This window comes from Ovis aries, chromosome X (assembly GCF_016772045.2).
Source record: "Ovis aries strain OAR_USU_Benz2616 breed Rambouillet chromosome X, ARS-UI_Ramb_v3.0, whole genome shotgun sequence".
In the NCBI taxonomy this organism is placed as follows: domain Eukaryota; kingdom Metazoa; phylum Chordata; class Mammalia; order Artiodactyla; family Bovidae; genus Ovis; species Ovis aries.
Window position 1 is genome coordinate 8,528,862 of NC_056080.1, and position 27,319 is coordinate 8,556,180.

Sequence of the window (27,319 nt, forward strand, 5' to 3'; positions counted from 1 at the left end):
TAAACCAAAATATAAAGTTAACACAATATTTTAAATAAGCTATATCAATAAAATTAGTTATAAAAAAGCCCACTTGTTTTCTGCTATGTTGATGTTATTGCTATATTACACAGCCATAAAGAGAGACACATCTGATTCAGTTCTAATGAGGTAGATGAACCTAGAGCCTATTATACACAGTGAAGCAAGTCAGAAAGAGAACCATAAATATGATATATGAACAGATATGTTTGCAATCTAGAAAGACAGTACTTATGAACCTAGTTGCAGGGCAGCAATGGAGATGCCAAGTTAGAGAACAGACTTACACACACAGGACAGGACATACAGGAGAGGGTAGGATAAAGTGAGAGTATCATGGAAACATAAACATTACCATATGTAATAAGAATATGTTATGTGACTGAGAATATGTTATAGGACACATGGAGCTCAAACTGGTGCTGTTGACAAGCCAGAGGGATGGGAAGGAGGTTCAAGAGGGAGGGGACATATGTTTACCTGTGGCCAAAACCAACACAGTATTGTAAAGCAATTATCCTCCAACTAAAAATAAGTAAATTGAAACATTTGGGCAGGACACCTAAGCAGACATTTCTCCAAATATGACGTACAGATGGCTAATAAAAGCACATCAAAACTACAATGAGACATCACCTTAGGGCAGTCATGATGGCCATCATGAAAATATCTACAAACAATAATGAGAGGATGTGGAGAAAAGGGAACGCTTTTGCACTGTTGGTGGGCATGTAGATCGATATAGACACTATGGAGACCAGTAAAGAGATTTCTTACAAACTTAGGAATACAAGTACCATATGACCCAGCCATTACACTATTGGGCATATGCCCTGAGGAAACCATAATTCAAAAAGACAGATATACCCCAATGTTCATTCTAGCACTATTTACAATAGCTAGGACATGGAAACAACCTACATGTCTGTTGACAGATGAATAGATAAAGCAGCTGTTGTACATGTTTACCATGGAATATTACTCAGCCATAATAAGAAACACATTTGAGCCCATTCTGCTGAAGTGGACCAACCTAGAGCCTGCTGTACAGAGAAAACCCAATATCGTACATTAACGCATATATATGCAGTCTAGGAACATGGTACAGGTGAACCTATTCTCAGGGCAGGAATAGAGACTCAGACACAGAGAACAGACTTATGGACACAGCAGGGACAGGAGAGGGTGGACGAACTGAGAGAGTAACCCTGAAATATAATTAACATATATAAAATAGATACCTAATGGAACGTCAACGTATGCCACAAATCAATGCAACACTGCAAAGCAATTATTCTCTAATCAAATTTTTAAAAAAACCAACAAAATAATAAATATTTCCCTGATGGTCCAGTGGTTAAGGTTCCCAAGTGGTGCTATGGCAAAGAACCCGCCTGCCAACACAGGAGACATAAGAGATGTGGGTTCAATCCCTAGGTCGGGAAGATCCCCTGGAGGAGGGCATGGCAACCCACCCCAGTTTTCTTGCCTGGAGAATCCCATGGACACAGGAGCCTGGTGGGCTACCGTCCATGGGGCCACACAGAGTCGGACATGACTGAAGCAACTTAAGCACACCAGTGGTTAAAAGTCCTCCTTACAATGCAGGGCATGCATGTTTGATCCAAGGTCAGAGAACTAGGATCTCACATGTTGTAGAGCAAATAAGCCCAGACACCACAACTACCAAGCTCGGGCTCTACAACTGTAAAGCCTGTGTGCAGCAGTGAAAAGACCCAGCACAGCCATAAATAAAAATTTTTGTAAAATAGGGACTTTTGAATCTGCATCCAAACTTCAAGGGATTAATGTTACTGTGTTTTAATAACACTATTATTTCACACTCTTAGATGTTAAAATGTCCATACCCATCCCATCTCACTCAAAAAGAAACGTCAGAGGCATTGCTCCAGGGCAACTAAACTAACCCTGAGCAACAGGTGAGCCAATGATGTGGACAGGAAAATGATGGTACAGGGGCGTTTGTGTGCAAACAGGCTCTACGCCCTGCTGCAGATGGCTGACCAGGTGTGAAGAAAAATGTGGAGATCTGAGGGTGCTTTGGGTTTTCTTTTCCAAGGCAGTTGTCATGAACATTCCAGACCCTGGGGCAGAAGTTAGCCAGAGCTGGTAGAAGGAACAATGAAAGGGATTCTCATACTTGAGTTTGTATATAAAACCAAGCCAAGGCGAACTGAGAAAGAGCAGACGGTATTACTGTAATTCATCTAATATGTTTATGTATAAACTTCATCCTGAAATTCTCTCACACCAAAGTCAAATATTTGTCGACTGAGCTCAAAGAGATGAGAGAGGAAAAGAAATGGCCATGTCTCGTCTTTGCAGAAGAAATCAGAGCACAGGGTAATCTATTTTAATATTTAGTATGATAATATAGAACACTTTTGACTGAGACTTTTAGAAGTCCAAGAAAGCCTTTGCAAAAATAAAAAATGGAATTGCTTTTGTTGATAATGGCATAGATTGACACTACATGGAATCTGACCTTCATTGTAGAGTGACATGGTGGAAAATTATTTGGCCCAGAGGAAACCAATCCTACCTATTGATTAACTATCCAGGTGGGGTATTGCTCTGTTCTATGGGATCAAGAAATAGCTCCCAGGAACTATAAATGCACAATAAATCCTCTTTCCTTGAGGCTTTTAAGATTATAAAGCTTGAATGTTGGAGAAGGAAGCAAGATACCATTAAACACAGCAACACACTGTGGTAAGCTAAGCAATAAAACTCTTCCTCGAAATGAAGCAGAACTGTAACAATAGCATAAAACTGTCCAGCAGGTACACCAATGCTAATGCCTAAAATTGGAAGCATTACTACAAAAATTTTTTCTTCCAAGAGTAGGACACACAACACAATGGACATGAGTGAGCAAACTCCAGGAGACAGTGAAGGCCAGGGAAGCCTGGCGTGCTGCATGAAGAGTCAGACAACTGAACAGCAACAGCAGCGCCCACAACATGCTCACTGAAGGTGCTGCTGACATTAGCCATTCTGCAGTGAAGCAAAATCATCAAACAAGGTGAAATGATTTACAGTGCACAAGGAAGGGCTAGGAGAGGCAGAACTCAGAGTCCTGGGGAAGTCTAGTGCCAGGTCTTCCCTCCTTGGGCTTCCCTGATAGCTCAGTTGGTAAAGAATCCACCTGCAATGCCGGAGTCCAGTTTGATTCCTGGGTTGGGAAGATCCCCTGGAGAAAGGAAAGGCTACCCACTCCAGTACTCTGGCCTGGAGAATGGGGTCACAAAGAGTCAGACACGACTGAGCGACTTTCACTTTCACTTCCTTTCTAACTAGTTATATGCTATTGGGCATTTGTGTAAACTGTCCATTTCTCAATTTCCTCATCTGCATAATAAAGAAAATATCAACTCTTTACCTGGTTGACCAGATGTTCCCCCAGGGGACAATGGCAACATCTGGAGACATTTCCCATTGTCACAGTTGGGGGCAGGGAAGAGGGTATATGAGTAATACTGACATCTAGTGGGTAGAGGTCAGAGATGCTACTAATTAACCATTCTATGATGCTCAGGACAGCCCCCAATAGAAAAGAGAATTATCCAGCCCTAGATGTCACTTGCCTGGAAAATCCCATGGACGGAGGAGCCTGGTAGGCTGCAATGCATGGTGTCACTTAAGAGTCAGACATGACTGAGCGACTTCAGTTTGACTTTTCACTTTCATGCATTGGAGAAGGAAATGGCAATCCACTCCAGTGTTCTTGCCTGGAGAATCCCAGGGATGGGGGAGCTTGGTGGGCTGCCATCTACAGGGTTGCACAGAGTCAGACACGACTGAAGCAACTTATCAGCAGCAGAAGATGTCACTAGTATTGAAGTAGAAACCCCAGGGCAGACAGCGGTGAGAACTAAATGAATTAGTAGAAAAATATCTACTTCTGCTTCATTGACTATGCAAAGCCTTTGACTGTGTGGATCACAACAAACTGTGGAAAGTTCTTAAAAGACATGGGAATACCAGACCACGTGACCTGCCTCCTGAGAAACCTGTATGCAGGTCAAGAAGCAACAGTTAGAACCGGACATAGAACAACAAACTGGTTCCAAATTGGGAAAGGAGTATGTTAAGGCTGTATATTGTCATCCTGCTTATATGCAGAGTACATCATGTGAAACGCTGGGCTGGATGAATCACAAGCTGGAATCAGGATTCCCGGGAGAAATGTCAACAACCTCAGATATGCAGATGATACCTGTCTAATGGCAGAAAGTGAAGAACTAAGGAGCCTCTTGATGAGGGTGAAAGAGAAGAGTGAAAAAGCTGACTTAAAACTCAACATTCAAAAAATGAAGACCATGGCATCTAGTCCCATCACTTCATGGCAAATAGATGGGAAAAAATGGAAACAATGACAGACTTTATTCTTCTGGGCTCCGAAATCAATGCAGATGGTGACTACAGTCATGAAATCAAAAGACACTTGCTCCTTGGAAGGAAAGCTATGATCAACCTAAACAGCGTATTAAAAACCAGAGACATCACTTTGCTGACAAACTTTGGCAACAAAGGTCAGTACAGTCCAAGCTTTGGTTTTTCTAGTAGTCATGTACGGATGCAAAAGTGTTAGTCACACAGTAATGCCTGAATCTTTGTGACCCCATGGACTGTAGCCTGCCAGGCCCCTCTGTTCATGGAATTCTTAAGGCAAGAATATTGGAGTGGGTAGCCATTCCCTTCTCCAGGGGATCTTCCCAACCCAGGGATCAAAACCAGGTCTCCTGCATTGCAGGTGGATTCTTTACCATCTGAGCCATGTAAGAGGTGGGCCATAAAGAAGACTGAGCACTGAAGAACTGATAGTTTCGAACTGTGGTGTTGGAGAAGACTCTTGAGGCTCCCTTGGACTGCAAGGAGACCCAATCAGTCAATCCTAAAGGAAATCAACCATGGATATTCACTGGAGATACTGATGCTGAAGCTATAATACTTTGGCCACCTGATGCGAAGAGCCACCTCACTGGAAAAAACCCTGATGCTGGGAAAGGTTGAGGGCAGGAGAATGGGGTGATAGAGGATGAGATGGTTGGGTGGAATCATTGACTGAATGGACATGAATCTCAGCAAACTCTGGGAAATAGTGGAAGACAGAGGAGCCTGGCGTGCTACAGTCCACGGGATTGCAAAGAGTTGGACATGACTTAGCACGAACCCAGAGGAAAAGTCTTTGGAGTTTGAAGTCTTTGGGCTTTAGAGTCAAAGGGTTGTGGGTGTGAAAAATGTGTTAAATTTCTGTGAGAATGTTTTCTCATTTTAATACTTTCAATGAAAATGTTTGTAAACTATTTGGCACTTAATAGGCGCTTGAGAAAAAAATAGTTTTCTTCCTTCAGGGCATGAACAGACCCAAAGACGGAATTCAGAGGATGGCAATCTGAAAATGAAAACATCCTTGCAGAATGGTTTTTACTTTACCCACCACGTGCTGCCAACTGCTGTCCCAGTTATAACAAATGCTGCTCTTCCCCTGATGTTTTTCTCAGACTCCACTCAACTGACTTCAATCTTACATTCTTGGCATGAATACCACTGACTTTTCTTTTTGTGTTTACTGTTAACTCTGTTCAAAGCTGTTCCAAAATGAAGCAGAATGGAAGGTGTTGCTCATAATTCATTCAAAAACAATAAACTCCTCCCTTCCTTTCTCTTATTAATTACACACTTTATAACACAAATGCTCTACACCCTTCCGTTTGGGTTGGGCACACACACATAGAATGAAAAAAAATGAATACAGTCTGTCATGGGCACTCGTCTCTATCAAGTCTTTTTCCTACAGTTTCTGGAAAGTGCTATTTTTGATGAAGTGATTTTCAATCAAAGTAGGCGGCAAAAATCAGCTTTCAGACATTGTGGGCAGGGCTAAAATATAGCTTCTGGGAGAAGACAGTAGAGTGCCAGGGAGGATGGAGGTGAAGGGTTTCAGGGAAGGGAAGTCATTTCTAATGGAAAGAGGAAGCTCCTACCCCATGACCTTCCATAGCTCATTTTCAGTCTTACATGTCATTTTTCATTAAGTGGCATTCTTTTCAGTTGTTGTGCCATTATTCCTGAATAGGAGGGACTGGAAAAATACAAAGTCGGACTCCTATTCAGGCTTGACTTACTCAACTATGGATGCCATTGGCCCTCCTGCAATGTTCTGGAGAACAAGGGTTGGATCCCTTCTCTTTGGTCTTCCTGACAGTGAGTGAAACAGACGTGACTATTTCACTATTAGACTTGCACTTGTAAGTCCAGCTTGGAAACACTGGGCTTTGTTCTGGCTTTTCTGATGTGTCCACAGGCACCATTTATGAGTGATCTTACCTGTTTGTCACTTAGGAATACCAACAGAAGTTGGGAGGTTGATTTTTACATATCTTGGAAGCCCAGTGTTGACTATTCCCATTTCTTCAAATATAGTGAAAGAAGGGACACTTGAGAGAAAATGAGCATCTGAGCTATGCTTATGATGGGGAAAGCAGATCTGGCACTGTCATTCCATTCAAGAGGAGGTCTGTGGTTCTGTTCCCCTCAGAGAGGGGCATGAGACTAGGATGAAGTACTAGCTGTTGCCAGGAAATACCAGTAGGGGTGTGGGGAAATGAGATAGGAAAGGTATGGAACCAGTCAAGTGTGCTTTTATGACCATCACTGCAGTCAGAAGGTGACAAATCCCAGGGGTAACTTTGGGAACCAGTGCAGAACACACTAGCTGATGGGGAGGAAGAGGAGAATTTATCTATTCACTCCCATCAGTGGCTGGCTAAAGGCTATTGGGGCTGGGTGGGTGTGAACACCCCTCTGGAATTAACTGGCGGGGGTGGGAGGAGCCCCCAGGCAGACGGTTAGCCTCTTGCAGCGGAAGCTCTGAGGCCAGGGCACATGGATGGGACTGGTGAGTGTGCAATAGCCCGGCATGACACTAAACAGGAGGGCTAGAGCCTTAGAAGAGACTGCCATCTGGGACTTTTTTTTTTTTTGGCTGCACTGTAGAGCTTATAGGACCTTAGTCCCCCAAAACAAACCCATGCCCCCTGCAATATAAGCACGGAGTCCTAACCACTGGACTGCCAGGGAATTTCCTGGCCATTTCTTAAAGAAGAGCTGTCATGAAGGTCAGAGGACAACGGTGTTGCAGTCGTCCAGTTTGTCCGATAGCACCAATGACTTATGGCTCATTTGCAGGACTAAACAGAGTGCATCTGACAGTGTCTTCTATCCTATCCTTGATTAGTCCTGCCTGACCTTGGGGCCCACAATCTACCTCCGAACTTTCATTTGCAACTGCCCATAAATGGGTCTAAATCTGAGCAACGGGTCTAAATTCCTGCAACAAAGTTGGCTGGAAAAGAAAACACATGGACTCTAATGAGACACACTAAAATATATATATTTAGACACCCTTCATTTTTCCATCATTCAACTCATTGTGAAATTATTTACTTTACAGCTTCAAGGCTCAATATGTAATTTTCTACAGTAAAACTGAACTGTAAACACTTGAGTTAGGGATCTTACGAAGTAGGGCTTCTCTCTCTCCCTCCCACCCTCCCTCCACTATCTGCGAGGGCAGCTCTATCTCTATACACAAATCTGACACATGTTGTCTTTGCACCTTTCTACCTGGGAAACAGAATGCTCTGTTTATGTTTGTCAGGATCGGGGCGGGGTGGGGGGGGTAGCAAGATGGCGGCATCCTGCCAGGTAGTGGAAACACTGCTTGCTTTAATTTTACTACCAAGAACAAAGCCCTCTTATTGTTTAATAGAACCCTTGAAGGCAGGCCTCATGGGCATAGTTCTCATTTTTTTGAGACCACAAATAAGAGGAATTCTTTAAGGCCATTTCATGAAAAACAGAAGGAAAAATATGTGTGTTTCTGTGTGTGTGTGTGTGTGTGTGTGTGTGTGTGTGTGTGTGTGTGTGTGTGTTTCAAAATTAAAACAATCCTTTGTTGAAGTAACCAGAACCCGACTCCAGGTTAGCATGTGTGTATGCTAGCTTTCTACAGGCATTTGTTGGCATTGTTCACCCAGACAATCATTCTTTTATTAAGGTTAAACGAAGCCTATGTCAGAGATACCAAAGAAACAAGCTTCCTTTTGGAGATCATCTCTGCCATCATCATTTCCAGATAATATCCTAAAAGAAGGACCATTTTGCACCCAAAACAAACAAGCCAACACTCTCTCCTTGCAAACTCTATTAATATTTATAAAACTGGGAACCACACAAATCTTAATTCAGTGCTTATTCTGATCCAGCAGCAAACTCAAATACTCATGCAATCCCTGCTTCTCAACTCCAAGTTTTACTTCTCTCTATTTAAGATTACAAAAGCTACTGGTCTCCAGAGATGTTTGCAATAGTCTTAGTAGCTGAGGAACAAAAAGTGAGAAGCAATATGCACGCTCTTATCCCTCCTTGAATGGGCAGGATGTTACCTCTGTACAAATGAAGCTATCCTATAGACTTTTGAGTGCCCACAAAGTACCACACTTAGAAACAGAACTTTGCCTTCTAAAGAAAATGATGATACTAGAAAACAATTAGCGAATCTTTTGACTACATACACAATTAACTGTTAAACCATGGGCTATAGAAATTCTAGCCCATGGGGTCCAATATGGCAGCCACTAGCCACTTGTGGTTTTTGAGCACTTGAAATGTTGCTAGTATGAATTGAGATGTGCTGTGAGGATAAAACACAGGCATTAATCTCTCTTATATTGATCACATATTGAAATGAATATATTTTGAATATATTGGGCCCAATGAATTGTCTTGTTGTTATTCAGTCGCTCAGTCATGTCCAGCTTTTTTATGACCCCATGGACTGCAGCACACCAGGCTTCCCTGTCCTTCACCATCTCCCAAAGCTTGCTCAAACTCATGTCCATTGAGTCAATGATACCATACGACTATCTCATCCTCTGTCATCTCCTCCTCCTGCCTTCCATCTTTCCTAGCATGAGGGTCTTTTCTAATGAGTTGGCTCATTGTATCAGGTGGCCAAAGTACTGGAGCTTCAGCTTTAGCATCAGTCCTTCCAATGAATATTCAGGACTGATTTTCTTTAGGATGGACTGGTTTGATCTCCATGCAGTCCACAGGACTCTCAAGAGTCTAATAAGCTTAATTGTCTAGTAAAATTAATTTTACCTATTTGTTTTTACTTTTTTAAAAAATGTGGCTACTTGGAAACTTAACATTACATATGAGGTACTCATTAAATTTTGACCAGATGGTGTGAATTGGGGGGCTTAATTTTGATGGGGGGTGGGCATGTGGTCTTTCCTAGACCTCATGTTCTTCTAATTGACTTCCTTTGTATCTTTCATCTAGTGGGTCTGCACCATCTCACTTTGAAGCTAGCCATGCTTACTTACTTTCCTAGGGCTTTCTTCCGAAATTGTGGTGGTGGTAAAAGTAATGAAGTGAGTAGGAGGGGAGTTGGGAGGGGAATTATAGAGCACGGTTGCTGTACAAGATGGCCTTTGCTATCAAAAGGACAGTGAAAAGTAAATCTGGTCTGGTTGGGAAGAGAAAAGACCATAAAATTCAGATGTCTGGGGTGGGAGGGAGACTCAAGAGGGAGGAGATATGTATGTATGTATGTATCTGTGTATACACACACACACACACACACACACACACACTTATGGCTGATTCACGTTGTAAGGCAAAAACCAACACAACATTGCAATGCAATTATCCTTCAATTAAAACTAAAAAAAAAAAAAAAACCAGAATTCAGATGTCTGTCAGTTGCTGATTTTGAGGCTGCAGAGTATATGTGTGTGTTTGGGAATCAACAGAATCTGACATCAAAAATGACACCCTATAAGCCATCTTCAGAGCTAGGTTGACCAGCTATCTTACATCTGAAAGTGTTTAAAAGCATTTCCCTCCACTGAATTCCAGGCTATCTGGTCATTTTCTAAAGAAAAGAAAGACACCCTTCTGCTTCTCAAGGAGTCTAAGCAAGAGGGAATAGATAGGCACTTAAAGACCTTGAGGATTTTTGCCCAAGGACTGTATCTATATCAACAAATCACTATGCAGTTTTCCTTAAGCTTTCAAGTTGAAATTATGGATCTCATTATTCTATTCATAAAATTGAAAAATTTATAAAACCAAGAATAATCACTCTCAGGGCTCCCTGAATCAATGTTTGATTAACTGAAGTTGAATAAACTCCATTAAGAAGTCAATTCCATCAATTAATGAAATTAGTTGATTAAGTTCCTATACACATTTTAAGAACTGAGGCAAAACTTACATATACAGGGGCTTCCCTTGTGAAGCCTTGTGAAGCCTACCCACTCCAGTATTCTGGCCTGGAGAATTCCAATGACTATAGTCCATGGGATCACAAAGAGTCAGAAAGACTGAGCAACTTTCACTTTCCATATAGGAAAATGCATAAAACTAAAAAGCCTTTTGATGAAAGTGAAAGAGGAGAGTGAAAAAATTGGCTTAAAGTTCACCATTCAGAAAACTAAGATCATGGCATCTGGTCCCATCACTTTGTGGCAAATAGATGGGGAAACAGTGGTTGACTTTAATTTTTGGGCTCCAAAATCACCACAGATGGTGAGCGCAGCCATGAAATTAAAAGACACTTACTCCTTGAAAGGAAAGTTATGACCAACCTAGACAGCATATTAAAAAGCAGAGACATTACTTTGTCAACAAAGCTCCGTCTAGTCAAGGCTTTGGTTTTTCCACTAGTCAGTAGTCATGTATATATGTGAGAGTTGGACTACAAAGAAAGCTGAGCACCAAAGAATTGATGCTTTTGAACTGTGGTGTTGGAGAAGACTCTTGAGAGTCCCTTGGACTGCAAGGAGATCCAACCAGTACATCCTAAAGGAGATCAGTCCTGAGTGTTCATTGGAAGGCTGAAACTCCAATACTTTGGCCATCTAATGTGAAGAGCTGACTCATTTGAAAAGACCCTGATGCTGGGAAAGATTCAGGGCAGGAGGAGAAGGGGATGACAGAGCATGAGATGGCTGGATGGCATCACCGACTCAATGGACATGGGTTTGGATAGACTCCGGAGTTGGTGATGGACAGGGAGGCCTGACGTGCTGTGGTTTATGGGGTTGGAAAGAGTTGGACACGACTGAGCGACTGAACTGAACTAAGGGACAATTCAATAGATTTTGATAACCAACCTGACCAATAGCTTAATCAAGATATAAAATATCCCCATCACCCCAGAAAGTATCCTCAAGACCCTCTTCCAGTCAATTTTCACCCCCATGGTTAATCATTGTTCAGATTTTTATCACCAAATTCCTGTATCATTTTAAATTATGTTTATAAATGTAACATATGCAGTTTACTTTATAACCACTTTAAATGCCTAATGGGACAAAAATAAAACCCTAACTAGGTAAATCTTCCCAAGTCTTTACGTAGCTCTTAGAAATTTAATAAACTTACAAATGTAGAGGAACTCAAGTTCGAGTGAACATTCTAACATTGGTTTGAAACAAAAGATTTTATGCTTTCAATTTAAAGTCAGATGTCTAAAATAAATTACATTTCAGATTAGAATCTCAAAGTTAACCTGTCAAATTTCTGTAATATGTCTCTCTCTTAAATGATATAAACCCTTAAAATACAAACATATGTTTTAGTCCTACACTGTAACACAAAATATTGACTCTGGCTATTATTTAGGTTTTCATTTTTTTACATCATTCACAAACTTCTATGGGAGGAGGGAAAAAGAACTTTATTTACTTAAGGAAGTAAACTAGTTATCTCAAAGAAGTTGAAGTTACCAGATCAAGGATTTCTGATCAAAGATTTGAGAATAATTCACAAAACCCAAAGGCCTACTGGTTCTACTGATATCACTGATTAATACCCGTTGCGTCCTCACTATCCTGCATTGGACAGGGTTTCCAATTCCCTCGCAGATGGCAATATTTCTGGTCCATGAAAATTCTCCCTTGGAATTAAAAAAAATATATATTGATTTATTTGGTTGTGTGGGGTCTTAGCTGCAGCACACAGGATCTTTGTTGGATCACGTGGGAATCTTTTGCTGTGGCGCACAGGGGCTCTAGTTGTGGCGTGTGGGCTTGGTTGCTCCCTGGCATGGATCTTAGTTCCCTGGCCAGGGCTCAACCCCGAGTACCCTGCATTGCAAAGTAGAGTCTTAACCACTGATTTGCCAGGGAAATTCCCCCACCCCCTCAACACACTAGGCATTTTTAATCATGTCTTTCAATTCTGCCATCTGGATTGGGTAGCTGAGATTGAATAACCACTCCAGTTGCCTTACTACTAGACTGGATTTAATCCATTTCTTTGCTGGCTGGTTCTTGTTCTGTCTGGCTTCAAGTCACATTTCTGTGGTCATCTGAATGACATTTACCTCAATGGACCATAGGGATAATTAAGTCGGGAATTGATAGTAGGAGTTTGTCAAGTGGCCATACTATTTTTCATATATATATCTGCATAAGTACACCCTAAACCACAGGCTATACCTTGCTGTGGCATCGCACCCATTTGATACAGGAATCACCTCTAATACCTGCAAGAATGGACAAAGCATCATCTTCCCAACTTGTGTAAAATAGATGGAAGGTGTCCTTGAACTCATCATAGCCTGCTGCAAACTCAGAGAATTAGGCTATGATGATAATTTTTATCACCTCATATATATATATATATATATATATATATACATACATACATACATACATACATATACACACACACACACACACACACACACAAGTCTGATGTTATATATAGTGAAAATGCTTTTAAAAGCATAGTAAAAGCTCTATCATAAATTCCTAGGGTGGGAAGTTACCTCACTTGATTGCTAAAATTTCTATTTGTGTTGCTTTTCACTGAAAGCCCTTGTACATTCAGGGGTAGCCTCCAGCTTTTTAAATAGCTGAATTTAAAATTTCATATTTCTGTTTGAAACAAAAATAGCCAGCACTACAATCATCCCCTTGTTAACAAACATTTGATACGCATGACTCAATGATTTTGCTAGGGAATTTCAAAATTAGAACAAAGCTCTTCAGTTTTCCCTATAAAATTTAGCAATTAAAAATAGAAGTCAATTGAATGAAGGTAAAAGATGATGTGTCCTGTTTTTTCTCATCATCTTATATACAGAGATAATTTGAGCTTGATTATCACAAATAGCAATTCATATTGAGAAAAATAATTTAAACTAGACAGTTAAAAATTTTATGAAGTATAGTTGATTTACAATGTTGTGTTAGTTTGTGGGGTCTGGCAAAGTAATTCAGTTATCTGTATACAGATATATTCTTTTTCATTGTGGTTTATTATAAGATATTAAATATAGTTCCCTGTGCTACACCATAGAATCTTGCTATGTAGGACCCTGTTGTGTTTTTTTTTTTCTTCTTCTTTTAAAAAAATTTTTCTTGGAACTAATTTATAAACTAGATATGAAGATTGAGGAAAAAAACAGGTTGGTTCAGTAACAAAATGATGGCTTGATGGGTCGGGTCATACGTCTCTGAATGGTAGGCACAGAAGCAAGAGTGGGATCCAAACTTCTACCTAACAGTCATCTCATCTAGGATCATTTGTCGCAGCTCTGACTCTCTCACCTGGATCTATTCACCTACTGCCATCTTAAGTGAAAGCTGAGTTAGAACTATGATGACCATTTAAAAAATTTGTCACAACCTGTTCTTACTATTCTTTATATTATGCCAGAAACATCCCTGCTGCTTTAACAAACCATCTAAATATTTTAAGACAAGAAGGTTATGTGTTGGATAGAGTAGGGGAGATGTGATAAAGAATTCCTGTATTATGGGGAGAAACTATGTTAAGATACATTAGTAAAACTAAGTCTTCATTCCTTATTCCTACTGCTCATCCATTAGACCTTCCCAATTAAGGCTGATTATTTCATATTTAAGTATTAGCCTTGGAAATCTGCATGGAAATCTGCATGACTAAATTCAAACATGTAAGAGGGACTGTCTTCAGAGGCACGTATGTGATCATGCTCCAATCCAAGCCACGTGGTAGGGTTCTCAATCTGACACAACAGTTCATTCCACCCAAACTGGAAAGATTATAGATGATAAAAGGTTTTGATCATGTTTTTTAAAAAGTTTCAAAGGTGAAATTTGGGAACGTTATTCTGAAAGTAATACCAAATTAACTCGAATATTCATTCATTCATTAGTAAGATTCATCTCTTATTTCTAAATACTGGAAACCATTCTACTGAGGTCTTCTCATTATTCCTCAGGAATATACCTAAGAAGGAAATAGGATCCAATGCCCTTTATGAATCAGTTTTAAAGACAAGAGCACTGAATCTAAGAGGAGACGTTCAAGTATGTGTTGTACACCACCTTAATAAACAGTTAAATTTAATCTCCACCAAGAAAAGCTAAATTTGCTTCATGAGTTGTCAATTTTCACAAATTTGGTGGAGTAAACTGGATACACAGCCATTAAACGCATGCAGTAGTTAAAAACTGAATCTTCTCATTATGGAAAGATAGCCCATGTTCTTGGATTCAAAGAATTAATATTATTAAAATGGCCATACAACCTAAAACAATCTATAGATTTAATGCAATCCTATCAAATTACCTATGACATTTTTCACAGGACTGGAAAAAATAATCCTAAAATTCATATGAAACCATAAAAGACCCAGAATTGCAAAGCAATCCTGAAGGAAAAGAACAAAGCAGGAAGCAAAATTCTTCCAGACTTCAGACAATACTACAAAACTACATAATCAAAATAGCATAGTAGTGGCACAAAAACAGACATAAGGATCAATGGAACAGAATAGAGGGCCCAGAAATAAACCTACATACCTAGTCAATCTTCTGCAAAGGAGGCAAGAATATACAATGGGAAAAAGACAGTCTCTTTAGCAAGTGGTGTTGGGAAAGCTGGACAGTGACATGTAAATCAATGCAGTTAGAACACATCCTCTTCAGTTCAGTTCAGTCGCTCAGTCGTGTCTGACTCTTTGCGACCCCATGAATCGCAGCACGCCAGGCCTCCCTGTCCATCACCAACTCCCAGAGTTCACTCAGACTCACATCCATCGAGTCAGTGATGCCATCCAGCCATCTCATCCTCTGTCGTCCCCTTCTCCTCCTGCCCCCAATCCCTCCCAGCATCAGAGTCTTTTCCAATGAGTCATCGCTTCACATGAGGAGTTTCAGCTTTAGCATCATTCCTTCCAAAGAAATCCCAGGGCTGATCTCCTTCAGAATGGATTGGTTGTATCTCCTTGCAGTCCAAGGGACTCTCAAGAGTCTTCTCCAACACCACAGTTCAAAAGCATTGATTCTTCGGCGCTTAGCCTTCTTCACAGCCCAACTCTCACATCCATACATGACCACAGGAAAAACCATGATCAGTATGAAAAGGCAAAATGATAGGATACTGAAAGAGGAACTTCCCAGGTCAGTAGGTGCCCAACACGCTACTGGAGATCAGTGGAGAAATAACTCCAGAAAGAATGAAGGGATGGAGCCAAAGCAAAAACAAAACCCAGCTGTGGATGTGACTGGTGATAGAAGCAAGGTCCGATGCTATAAAGAGCAATATTGCATAGGAACCTGGAATGTCAGGTCCATGAATCAAGGCAAATTGGAAGTGGTCAAACAAGAGATGGCAAGAGTGAACGTCGACATTCTAGAAATCAGTGAACTAAAATGGGCTGGAATGGGTGAATTTAACTCAGATGACCATTATATCTACTACTGCGGGCAGGAATCCCTCAGAAGAAATGGAGTAGCCATCATGGTCAACAAAAGAGTCTGAAATGCAGTACTTGGATGCAATCTCAAAAATGACAGAATGATCTCTGTTCGTTTCCAAGGCAAACCATTAAATATCACAGTAATCCAAGTCTATGCCCCAACCAGTAATGCTGAAGAAGCTGAAGTTGAACAGTTCTATGAAGACCTACAAGACCTTTGAGAACTAACACCCAAAAAAGATGTTCTTTTCATTATAGGGGACTGGAATGCAAAAGCAGGAAGTCAAGAAACACCTGGAGTAACACATCCTCTTACCATACACAAAAATAAACTCCAACTGCCGTAAAGACCTAAAGATAAGACATGACACCATAAAACTCCTAGAAGAGAACATAGGCAAAACATTCTCTGACATAAATTGTACCAATGTTCCCTAAGGTCAGTTTCCTAAGTCATTATAAATTTAAAAAAAATATAATCAAACTGACAAGCTTTTGCACAGCAAAGGAAACTATAAAAAAAAAAAAAAAAAAAGATCCAACAGAATGAAGGAAAAAATTTGCAAATGATATAAGGGTCCATGGCTTACTTGCCAAAATATATAAACAGTTCGTATAACTGCAACAAAAACTAATCAACCCTATCCAAAAATGGGCAGAAGACCTCAATAAACATTTTTCCAAAGAAGACATACAGGTGGTAAATAGGCACATGAAAAGATGCTCAACACTGCTAATTATTAGAGAAATGAAAATCAAAACAACAAGGAGCCACCTCACACAGAATAGCCATCTTTAAAAAGTCTTCAATAACCAATTATGGAGAGGATGTGGAGAAAAGGGAACCCTCTCGCACTTGTGGTAGGAATGTAAATTGGTATAAGTATGGAGGTTCCTCAGAAACCTAAAAGTAGAATTACCATATGATTCAGCAATCTAACTCCTGGGCATACACTTGGACAAAACTGTAATTAAAAAAATGATACATGCACCCCTCCCTATGTTCATGGCAGCAGTATTGGCAATAGCCAAGACAAGGAAACAACCTAAATGTCCTTCGACAGATGAGTGAATAAACAAGATGTGATCCATAGATACAGTGAAATATCTCTCAGCCAGAAAAAGAATGAAGCAGCATAAATGCAGCTAGAGCTATCGTACTAAGGGAAGTAAGCCAGACAGAGAATGACCAATACCATATGATATCACGTATCTAAAATATGACACAAATGAATCCATCTATGGAACAGAAACAGAATCAGGCACATAGAGAACAGCCTGGTGGCAACGTTGCCAAGGGGGAGGGGGTTGGGTGGAAGGGTACAGCGGGAGGTTGGGGTTAGCAGATGTGAGCTTTTATATATAGGATGGATAAACAAGGTCCTACTATATAGCACAGAGAACTATATTCAGCATTCTCTGATAAACCATAATGGAAAAGAATATATAAAAAAACAAAGTGTGCATATGTGTGTGTGTATGTGTGTAACTGAATCACCCTGCTGTACAGCAGTGATTAACAGAATATTGTAAATCAACAATACTTTAAAAAACAGTCTTCTCCAGAGAAGATGAAGTTCTGTGCAGTCCAAGAGTTCCTTTTCTCCTTTGTCCTGAGAATACTAAGACTTGAACTTAAGAGATTAATCTTTAGGTTAGTGGCTTGTCACAATCCAGTTTTTGAATGCCACCATAGCTGCACTATCGTGTTATCCTTATTCCAGAGCTATTTACACAAACAGCCAAGAATGGCTGTGGACTGCCTGATGCGGTTCCAGAGTCTGATTCTAAATATACCTTGAGAACATTCTCCCAAGGGCTCATGTGAGTGGGAATCAAACCCTTATCTGCAAGTGATAATGGATTACAACTTTGGACATTTAAGTTGGCCCTTAGAAGGATACACGTCATCCAAAATCAGACACCTGTCCACAAGATACAAACACCATGTTTGGTGTCCGGATGCTGGTCTTCATTCAGGGGCTCCAGGCAAAGCAACCGCCAAGGCTTCCATAGAGAGCCTTTGACATTAAACTACACAGTAAAATTAATTTAAACATAAAGGTTCATCTTTCTTTTTAACCTAGCCATTTTTTCCTTTTTTCCAGTGTTTACATTTAAATGCTTTTAGGGCTTGGTGACTAGCTGGAAAGTTCTTTTACAGAACCCCATCTGTTTTCCCAAATCATTTTATTACCATTCCTTAAGCTATCCTCTTCCCTCTCAATTTCCAGAGCTCAACATCTAAGTGAAAATCACATAATACATGGCAGTTAACTTATGCACAAGAAATCTGTCACTCCACATGTCACCAAGCACTGGAAAAATCCTTACTGGAAAGCCAGTAAGACAGCAAACTTTCCATTGAGAGTAAAGAAAAAAAAAAGTTTAAAGACTTAGAGTGAAAATCAATGGCAAAAGGACACAAAAAGTGACTATAAGCAAGGTAACATAAGCCGAAGGAGCTAAAGCTAGGCCTTTGATGGGATGCTGGCTTAGACAATGCCCTGCTAGGATGAACTTGGGCAAGGACGGTGGAGTCAGCTGAGCCTTTATCTTCTCCAAACTGCTATGGCAACTAGTCAACATTTCGTAGCTTTTCTCTACCACCTTACTGTGGATTTAGTCATTGGTTACCTACAATTCCCCAAAGTGCATACCCACTGCATGTCCAGGTATTGTATTTCCTGTGAAAGAACTTGATTCTCAGAATGTGTGGAGAATATGATATCCATCAGTGATTCTAAGCATTTGCCTAGCTAATAAACTAAGCTCTCTGATTTTTAAAAGAAAATGGGGAGGAGGATGAGTTAATGAAGAACAAGAGCCTATTTGACCTAGAACTGTGAATTCCTGTAGCTGACCCAAATTTTGACCACGTTTCATGAACTTGTTCTACATCCCATAACTAATTCCAAACTCATCACAAGGCAATTTTTGACTGCATTCTTCTCCTGCAGAAAACAAAACTGAGTAGCTAAAACCCACTAATTTTTGGAATTCCACCCAATTACACAAACATTTCTTGGGAGTCTACCTGATGGTTCAATGCCTCCTTCTCTTGAGTCCTAAACTGCCTTGGCCTCATACCTCTAGTTTTCAAATGATTTGGTGTTTACTGTCAAAAAGCCATTTCATTTGCTTGCCCTCATTAAAAAAAAAAAAAAGTTGTGAAAACAATGAGGATGGGGGTGGGAGACCTTCAAACTTATTTCATGCTAAAGAACAGCAGAAGTGAATCCCAGGAAGGAGGTGTGGACTTATAAGGATGTGGCATTTCCTCCAGATTTGGTGTGAATTCATTGATTTAATTTACAACAATTGGGATTTGCCTCTGTGCTTTTGAGTGGTTTTAGCTCCAGCTGGCAGGGGGATTATTTTCCCTAGGAATGCTCAGACCCAAACACAAGGACACCTTCAGAAAGAGGAAAAGGATGAAATACAGTCTAGGAACCTAGGTTGTGAACTAGGAAATTCTTTTCCACTAAAAAAGAATGTCATGCTGGCTGGTGCCTAACCAATCCCACCACCTTTTTTGGAGTTTACTAGTACTGGGACATTTCCCCTTGGATGTGTGGGCATTTTGCATCAAGATATCCATCCTAGTTCCCCAATAACCCAAAAACATCATTTCCTGAAAAGAAAAGAGCTAGGGATGCTGATGTTAACTGTGAAATTGACACAGTGTTCCTCGAGCCCTCACTAAACCTTCAAAACCAAATCAAGTTCAAACTCAGATACAATATTAAAGCTCACTAACCCTTCATCTCTCTAAAGTCAGTTCCTACTTATCCAGCCTCATACACTTTCCATTCCTATAGAATGAACTACTAATTGTGTGTACATACACTCTTCATTTTTCCATCCCCATGCTTTAGTTTGCCCTGAAAGCACAGCCTCTCTCATCTCTCCATAGGTCTGAATGTTACATACCCTTGAAAGCAGGCTCAGAAACTGTACTAACTGATCCAGTTCCCAGATAGAAGAAATTTCTTCTCTGCAATTCCAAAGTATATCATCCCTAACTCTCTTATGGGCTTTTCTGATGGCTCAGGCAGTAAAGAATCTGCCTGCAATGCAGGAGACGCTGGTTCCATTCCTGGGTCGGGAAGATCCCCTGGAGAAGGAATGACAACCCACTCCAACATTCTTGCCTGAACAATCCCATGGGCAGAGGAGACTGATGGGCTACATTCCGTGGGGTGGCAAACAGTAGGACTCAGCTGAGCGACTAAGCACACACACACATAATTCTCTTATGGCAACTCATTTTCCCATTGTGTATTATTGCTCTTTCATCTTAGTTGAGATAGTGAACATGTGTAGGCAGGGTCATTCCCACCCAGCACAGTGAAACACACACACAGAGAAGGATTCACAAGCACTCATGGAATGAAGCAGTATGACCATTTAAAAAGCCCAAGTAACTGAGTGCAGGCAAAACTCGACAGACACACTTACCCAGAAATACATGTTTAGCAAATACCGCTAACAGATCAACAAACAGTATCCAGAACCCAAAGAGCAGAAAGTCAGGTTAAGCTGAATTATATACATCTTAGAAATAAGGCAAAAGAAGACTGACTCCTTTGGATGTATACTAGACTCCACTCCATTGAGCCAGCTGAAGGAAGGGTTATCTGACTTTCTGGGCTGGGATGTAAAAGAACTTGATTTTCTATTGACTATGGAGGAGGGCTTCGTCTCTGCTAAGTTAAATGTTAACTTAGAGAAAACTGATGGGATGCAAGGTATTTAGCTCAAATATGATGATTTTATTGCCCCTTTGGTCACAAGAAGATCCCCTGGGGGAGGAAATGACAACCCACTCCAGTAGTCTTGCCTGGAAAATCCCCATGACCAAAGACCCTGACGGGCGACAGTCCATGGGGTCACAGAGTCGGGACATGACTGAGTGACTTCACTTTCACTTTCACTTTAGGTCACTTACCTGTTCTGCATTGAATTTAGCCATCTTATTCTAGCATTCTTTTCCCCGACTACCCCCAACCTCTAAATGTGTACAAATCAGTTTCTGATAAAGCCAGCTTTATCATTTCGCTTGTTCCTTTAACAAAGATTAAATAAATTTCAAGGCAGATTCATTTGATTAAAGAATGCTCAAACTACCGCACAATTGCACTCATCTCACACGCTAGTAAAGTAATGCTCAAAATTCTCCAAGCCAGGCTTCAGCAATATGTGAACCGTAAACTTCCAGATGTTCAAGCTGGTTTTAGAAAAGGCAGAGGAACCAGAGATCAACTTGCCAACATCTGTTGGATCATTGAAAATTCAAGAGAGTTCCAGAAAAACATCTATTTCTGCTTTATTGGCTATGCCAAAGCCTTTGACTGTGTGGATCACAAGAAACTGTGGAAAATTCTGAAAGAGATGGGAATACCAGACCACCTGACCTGCCTCTTGAGAAACCTATATGCAGGTCAGGAAGCAACAGTTAGAACTAGACATGGAACAACAGACTGGTTCCAAATAGGAAAAGGAGTACGTCAAGGCTGTATATTGTCACCCTGCTTATTGAACTTCTATGCAGAGTACATTATGAGAAACGCTGGGCTGGCAAAAGCACAAGCTGGAATCAAGATTGCTGGGAGAAATATCAATAACCTCAGATATGCAGATGACACCACCCTTATGGCAGAAAGTGAAGAAGAACTAAAGAGCCTCTTGATGAAAGTGAAAGAGGAGAGTGTAAAAGTTGGCTTAAAGCTCAACATTCAGAAAACGAAGATTATGGCATCTGGTCCTATCACTTCATGGGAAATAGACGGGGAAAGAGTAGAAACAGTATCAGACTTTATTTTTGGGGGCTCCAAAATCACCACAGATGGTGACTGCAGCCATGAAATTAAAAGACGCTTACTCCTTGGAAGAAAAGTTATGACCAACTTAGACAGCATATTAAAAAGCAGAGACATTACTTTGTCAACAAAGGTCTGTCTAGTCAAGGCTTCGTTTTTTTCAGTAGTCATGTATGGATCTGAGAGTTGTACTATAAAGAAAGCTGAGCACAGAAGAATTGATGCTTTTGAACTGTGGTGTTGGAGAAGACTCTTGAGAGTCCCTTGGGCTGCAAGGAGATCCAACCAGTCCATTCTGAAGGAGATCAGTCTTGGGTGTTCATTGGAAGGACTGATGTTGAAGCTGAAACTCCAGTACTTTGGCCACCTGAGGCAAAGAGCTGACTCATTTGAAAAGACCCTGATGCTGGGAAAGATTGAGGGCAGGAGGAGAAGGGGACAACAGAGGATGAGATGGTTGGATGGCATCACCAACTCAATGGACATGGGTTTGGGTAGACTCTGGGAGTTGGTGATGGACAGGGAGGCCTGGTGTGCTGTAGTTCATGGGGTCGCAAAGAGTCAGACATGACTGAGCGACTGCACTGAACTGATGTGAGATTTTAATGCTCCATTTTTAAAACATTTCCCTTGAAAATGTGAATAATTATGGATAAAGAAACATAAAAATAGGTACTGCTGGTATCATTATTTATCTACTATAATTAATTTTCTCTGATTTTTATCTAGAAATTTCCTGAATACCAAATTTATTCACCCACACACTTCATTCCATTCCACACGATTGATACAGAAATAACAACAGCAAATGGAATACATTCTTTACTCTTTGTCTAGAATAATTTCTCATGGCATCTATCTGTCTATTTGAAAGTCTGCTACAATCAATTCAGTAATAGTTTCATTTTAAAAGCCTGTATGTCAACTAAATACCTAATCTTTTGAATTAAAAATAGACTCTGCTTGTAAATTTCTTGAATGACACATCTATCTATCGGTTGAAATTACCGAACATTACAGAATGTAATTTTACATGTTAGGATGAACAGTGTTTTATAAGTTCAAGCCACACTAATGTTGCATTAGGAGCAAGACAGTTGTTCTGAAATCGCTAAAGGCCATAATAGAAACAAGACGCTAATGCTTTAAGAAGTATCTATCTGAAATGGAATGAAATAATCACTCAATCCATAAAGCATTTGTAAGATTTCATCATAAAAGACAGGTAATTTTTTTTCCTTTTGTTTTTTAACTGAAGAGAAATAATTCTTTCTTCTGGTCCTTCCTAAACATCAAATGCTATCACATCATAAAAAGAAAATATAGCACATGGATCATTTTTTGTTCATCCATCTAATTCTATAATACATGTTCACTTCACCCTATAATAATGAGAACATCATGGTTGTTCACTATTATTTACAGTGCTGTTTAATCAACAAGGCTCCACATGCTCCCTGGAAAGATCCCTGCCAGAAGCAGTCAAAGACCTGTATTCTGCAACTTGCCCTTGCTTTTAGGGCTGCCTGCATGCTCTTGACTAAATCCCAACATGCTGCAGTTATGGTGAACTTCATGGAAACATTATTTGTCAACTAAGATGTATTTATTACACCTGTAGTGAGTTGAGTTGTATTGTATCCCAAACCCCACCCTAAAAAAAAAGTACGTCCAAGACCTAATCCCTGGTGCCTATAAATATGACCTTATTTGGAAATGGGGTCTTTGCAGATGGAATCAAGTTAAAGTGAGTTCATACTGAAGTGGGCTTCCCAGGTGGTACAGTGCCAAAGAATCTACCTGCCAGTGCAGGAGACTTAAGAGACACTGGTTTGATCCCTGGATAGGGAAGATCCCCTGGAGGAGAAAATGGCAACCCACTCCAGTATTCTTGCCTGGGAAATCCTATGGACAGAGGAGCCTAGTGGGCTACAGTGCATGGGGTTGCAAAGAATCTGATGCGCCTGAGCACACACGCATATTCAAGTAGGGTGGAGCCTAATCCAGTGACAGGCATCCTTTTAAGAAGGAGAATTGGATACAGACACAGAAACACACAGGGAGAAGGCCACGTAAGGACAGAGGCCAAGATTAGAGTGATGGATCTAGCAGCCAGTGGACGCCAAGGACTGGGCTGCAAACACTAGGAGGTGGGAAGAGGCATAAAAGAGGCTCCCCAAGAGCCTTCAGAATGAGCAAGGCCTTGTCAACAGCTTGATGTTGGACTTCTGACCTCTAGGAATAGCAAAAAAAAAATCAGTGTCTGTTTCATGCCACTCAAGTGTGCAGTAATTTGTTACTGGTGACATCGGAAACTAATACAACACCTTTTCAATAGTGATTTTAGGGGGGTGTTCTTTGGAGGGGTGATTCAAATCTACAAGTTTAGGAATGCTAAAGTAAACTGGATTAGGGAGAGCTGTGATAGGAGTGGGAGCAGAGCAAAGCAGTGGATGGGGAGAGATTCTTGAAGGTTCTAGTTCCTTCTAATTTCATCCATCTTAGATATCTGACTTCTGCAAAAACTAATCTTAAGATTCCCATCAGAAAAATATAAAGGGTGAGGGTATAAAAACCATGATCAAGCAGTTCTCATATGAAAAATAGTACATAGAGAAACTCACCTCAACATGTTGACATGTTTGAATGAGTTTAGCCAAAAGTGTCTCCAGTTCCGTGTTCCTCTTAATAAGGTTGGTGAGGTTACTCTCCAAGTTTTGCTGTTCAGAAAAACAAGAGAGGAAAATATTATTCTGCATGCTTTTAATACTTTAATATACACAAAATTACTTATACTTGGGAAAATGGATACATTTTAAGAGAAATCTCAATGAAATCTATGCCATTTCAAGTTCTTGTAGATTTATACTAGATTTTGAAAAATCACATGTAAAAGATTGTTCTAAAAATGTTCACCTCTTACTCTTTTTGTGCCTGCTTCATGCACGAACTCGGACATATTTCACTGACTAATTCACTTCAGTTCAGTCGCTCAGTCGTGTCCGACTCTTTGCAGCCCCATGAATCACAGCACGCCAGGCCTCCCTGTCCATCACCATCTCCCAGAGTTCACTCAGACTCATGTCCATCGAGTCCGTGATGCCATCCAGCCATCCCATCCTCAGTCGTCCCCTTCTCCTCCTGCCCCCAATCCCTCCCAGCATCAAAGTCTTTTCCAATGAGTCAACTCTTCGCATCAGGTGGCCAAAGTACTGGAGCTTCAGCTTCAGCATCATTCCCTCCAAAGAAATCCCAGGGTTGATCTCCTTCAGAATGGACTGGTTGGATCTCCTTGCAGTCCAAGGGACTCTCAAGAGTCTTCTCCAACACCACAGTTCAAAAGCATCAATTCCTCGGCGCTCAGCCTTCTTCACAGTCCAACTCTCACATCCATACATGACCACAGGAAAAACCATAGCCTTGACTAGACGGACCTTAGTCGGCAAAGTAATGTCCCTGCTTTTGAATAAGCTATCTAGGTTGGTCATAACTTTTCTTCCAAGGAGTAAGCGTCTTTTAATTTCATGACTGCAGTCACCATCTGTGGTGATTTTGGAGCCCCCAAAAATAAAGTCTAGTCACAGGTTATTTCCTGGTTGTGCACCAGGAAGAGAAGAGGTAATTGGATTTCTAATTCCTTATCTGAATCAGAAATGGCAGTAACAGAAGGAATACACTCCCATATCAAATCAACCACTGTTGGATTTTTAGAATTTACCATCTTATGGGCAGGCTGATGTCAATCCCCTGGATAAAGGTCTGAACTATCCAGCTATTGCTGACATTATGGTCATTTATAGGCATTTAGAAGAAGTGCTCATGATACATGTTTATTCACTCACAGTACATTGCACTGTACATGCTTCTATTCTATGCCTATCAGCCTATCAATGCCAAATCAAACTTCCTTGAATGTTACATTTTTCATATCACTATCCGCCTTATGGACTTCCCAGGTGGCACTAGTGGTAAAGATCCTGCTTGACAATGCAGGAGACTTAAGAGATGCAGGTTTGATCTCAAGGTCAGGAAGATCCCCTGGAGGAGGGCATGAGAAGCTACTCCAGTATTCGAGCCTGGAGAATTCCAGGGACAGAGGAGTCTGGAGGGCTACAGTCCATAGGGGTGCAAAGAGTCAGATACAACTGAAGTGACCTAGCACATATGCTCCTTAAGAATCTAGAATTATGCCCTATTCCTTTAGAACATCCATATTTTTTACAATTTATTTTATTGAAGTATAATTGATTTATAATGTGTTAATTTTTGCTGTATAGCAGATTCAGTTTTTTATATATATATATACACACACACACACACACACACACACACACACATTCTTTTTCATATTCTTTTCCATTATGGTTTATCACAGGATATTATATATAGTTCCTTGTGCTATGCAGTAGGACCATGTTGTTTATCCATCCTGTATATAAGAGTTCGCATTTGCTAATCCCAAACTTCATGGCAAATAGATGGGGAAACAATACAAACAGTAACAGACTTTATTTTCTTGGGCTCCAAAGTATCTGCAGATGGTGACTGTAGTCATGAAATTAAAAGACACTTGCTCCTTGGAAGATAAGCTATGATAAACCTAGACAGCATGTTAAAAAGCCAACAAAGGTCCGTCTAATCAAAGCTATGGGTTTTCCAGTAGTCATGTACAGATGTGAGAGTTGGACTATAAAGAAAGCTGAGTGCCAAAGAATTGATGCTTTTGAACTGTGGTGTTGGAGAAGACTCTTGAGAGTCCCTTCGACAGCAAGGAGATCAAACCAGTCAATCTTAAAGGAAATCAGTCCTGAATATTCATTGGAAGAACTGATACTGAAAAGAAGCTCCAATACTTTGGCCACCTGAGGTGAAAAATTGATTCATTGGAAAAGACCCTGATGCTGGGAAATATTGAAGGCAGGAGGAGAAGGGGACAACAGAGGATGAGGTGGTTGGATGGCATCACCAATTTGATGGACATGAGTTTGAGCAAGCTCCAGGAGTTGGTGCTGGACAGGGAAGCCTGGCACACTGCAGTCCATGGGATCGCAAAGAGTTGGACATGACTGAGTGACCGAACTGAACTGAATTCCAAACTCCCAATCCACCCCCCAACCCCAACCTTGGCAACCACAAATCTGTAGAACATCAAATTTAAAATTCCGCACAATGACTATTAACTTTATTTTCAACCACAGTAACCCTCTGTTCTGGGTAAGATTCCTTAAGAGTTCTCCATGGCTTCTGATTCTTTATGCCCTTTATTTGTACCATTTTGCCCATCGACATGCATATTAATGAAGCTTCCACCATATGCCAGATCATAAGAGAGAAAACTTAAAAGATCTACTCCCTATGTGCAAAGAAACGAGTACAGCACTGGGACAGAGATGCTGTAAACAAGAGAAGGGGGGGAGTCGGGTTGCCTCAGAAGGTTTCCAAGATGACGCTTTTTTCTCAGAGGCTGGTGAACATGAGTGGGAGTTTCTTGGGAAGAGAGAATGCAGGTAGAGGTGAGCACACAGAAGTTCCCATGGGTGGGGAACAGCACAATCTCATACAACAAGCTCAGGGAGGCATGAGAGGGCAAAGGATTAGGGCAAGTGTGTTTTTAACATATAACCAATTCCATAGACATGGTGAAGGTATAGAAAGGCAATCTGATGGTAGATCTAAGTTT

General features: G+C 40.6%; 1 protein-coding gene across 10 annotated transcripts in view; it reads right to left on the bottom strand.

Moving 5' to 3' along the window:
* MID1 (midline 1) overlaps positions 1–27,319 on the bottom strand; it is a 412,936-nt gene that overhangs the window by 65,283 nt on the left and 320,334 nt on the right. For all 10 annotated transcript variants that reach the window (XM_060407572.1, XM_012106209.4, XM_060407571.1 and 7 more), the window contains exon 3: positions 24,264–24,359. In XM_060407572.1, the coding sequence (XP_060263555.1) occupies positions 24,264–24,359 (96 nt within the window). The remainder of the gene's footprint in view (positions 1–24,263; positions 24,360–27,319) is intronic.